General features: G+C 59.5%; 1 protein-coding gene across 1 annotated transcript in view; it reads left to right on the top strand.

The window, feature by feature from the left end:
• LOC104523117 (segment polarity protein dishevelled homolog DVL-3) overlaps positions 1–198 on the top strand; it is a 7,959-nt gene extending 7,761 nt beyond the window's left edge. Inside the window, exon 17 of the mRNA XM_029084405.1 lies at positions 167–198. Coding sequence (XP_028940238.1) covers positions 167–198 — 32 coding nt within the window. The remainder of the gene's footprint in view (positions 1–166) is intronic.
• The last annotated feature ends 645 nt before the right edge of the window (positions 199–843 follow it).

Here is an 843-nt window from a genome sequence, read left to right as displayed (position 1 = left end):
GTGTATTGCCGATGGTAATTCCCTCCTGCCCTCCTCTCTAACCCCATTAATCCGCATCCGTCCCAGCGCCCTGTGCTGCTTGCCCGTGTGTCACTGCTGCCTCGGTCCTTCCACCCTAAACATCTCTTCTTTCTTTTCACCCTTTTGTGTTTCTTCTATCAAGCAGCAAAGAATTACGGGGTGTTTGACTTTCTCTGAGCCTGCCGCCCGTGGGGGGGAGAGCTGGAGCGTGGCGTGGCCCGACAGGAGGACACGGAGCTCCAAGGGCGCTGGGCACGCATGGCGCTGAAGATGGCTTCTTTCCTCCCCCTCACGGAAGACACCCTGCCCTTCCCACAGCCCTGAGAGGGGAGCAGGGACCAGCCTTATATATGCGTTTTAAATCCCATTGTAGTTGCCTTTTGGCTAATGCATGAATGTTCCAGGGCTTCAGTGCCTCTGGGGAGTGGAGAGATGCTGCCACTTCCCTCTTGCCTCCCTCTACTTGCCCACGTGTTGGGCCAGGTCCAAGCCTGGCACTGCCCCACAATAGGACCCCCCCTTCACCTCACCCGGGCCGTGAGTCTCGGGGCTGGGGCTGTACCTCTGCATTCAGCCCGGAGCAGCAGTGTGTGCCTGTACACAGTCCTGTGTGACTCGGGGCCCTGCACCTGCCCTTGGGTGCTCGGGGGGGATTTAAGGGCAGAGTTCTGCTCCCTCCCTCCTGCTTTTTGCTCTCCTGTCCGTGACACACGGCCTGTCCCATCTGTAGGGGCTGCCCCGTACCGGGGCTGGCGATGGCAGCTGTGGCCTTGTTGCACTGCTGCACAGCAATGTGCCATCTTCAAGGGCCTGGACAGAGTT

The sequence above is a fragment of the Antrostomus carolinensis genome, unplaced genomic scaffold (genome assembly GCF_000700745.2).
Source record: "Antrostomus carolinensis isolate BGI_N321 unplaced genomic scaffold, ASM70074v2 scaffold35063, whole genome shotgun sequence".
Lineage (NCBI taxonomy): Eukaryota > Metazoa > Chordata > Aves > Caprimulgiformes > Caprimulgidae > Antrostomus > Antrostomus carolinensis.
This window is presented reverse-complemented; position numbering and strand designations above follow the sequence as displayed.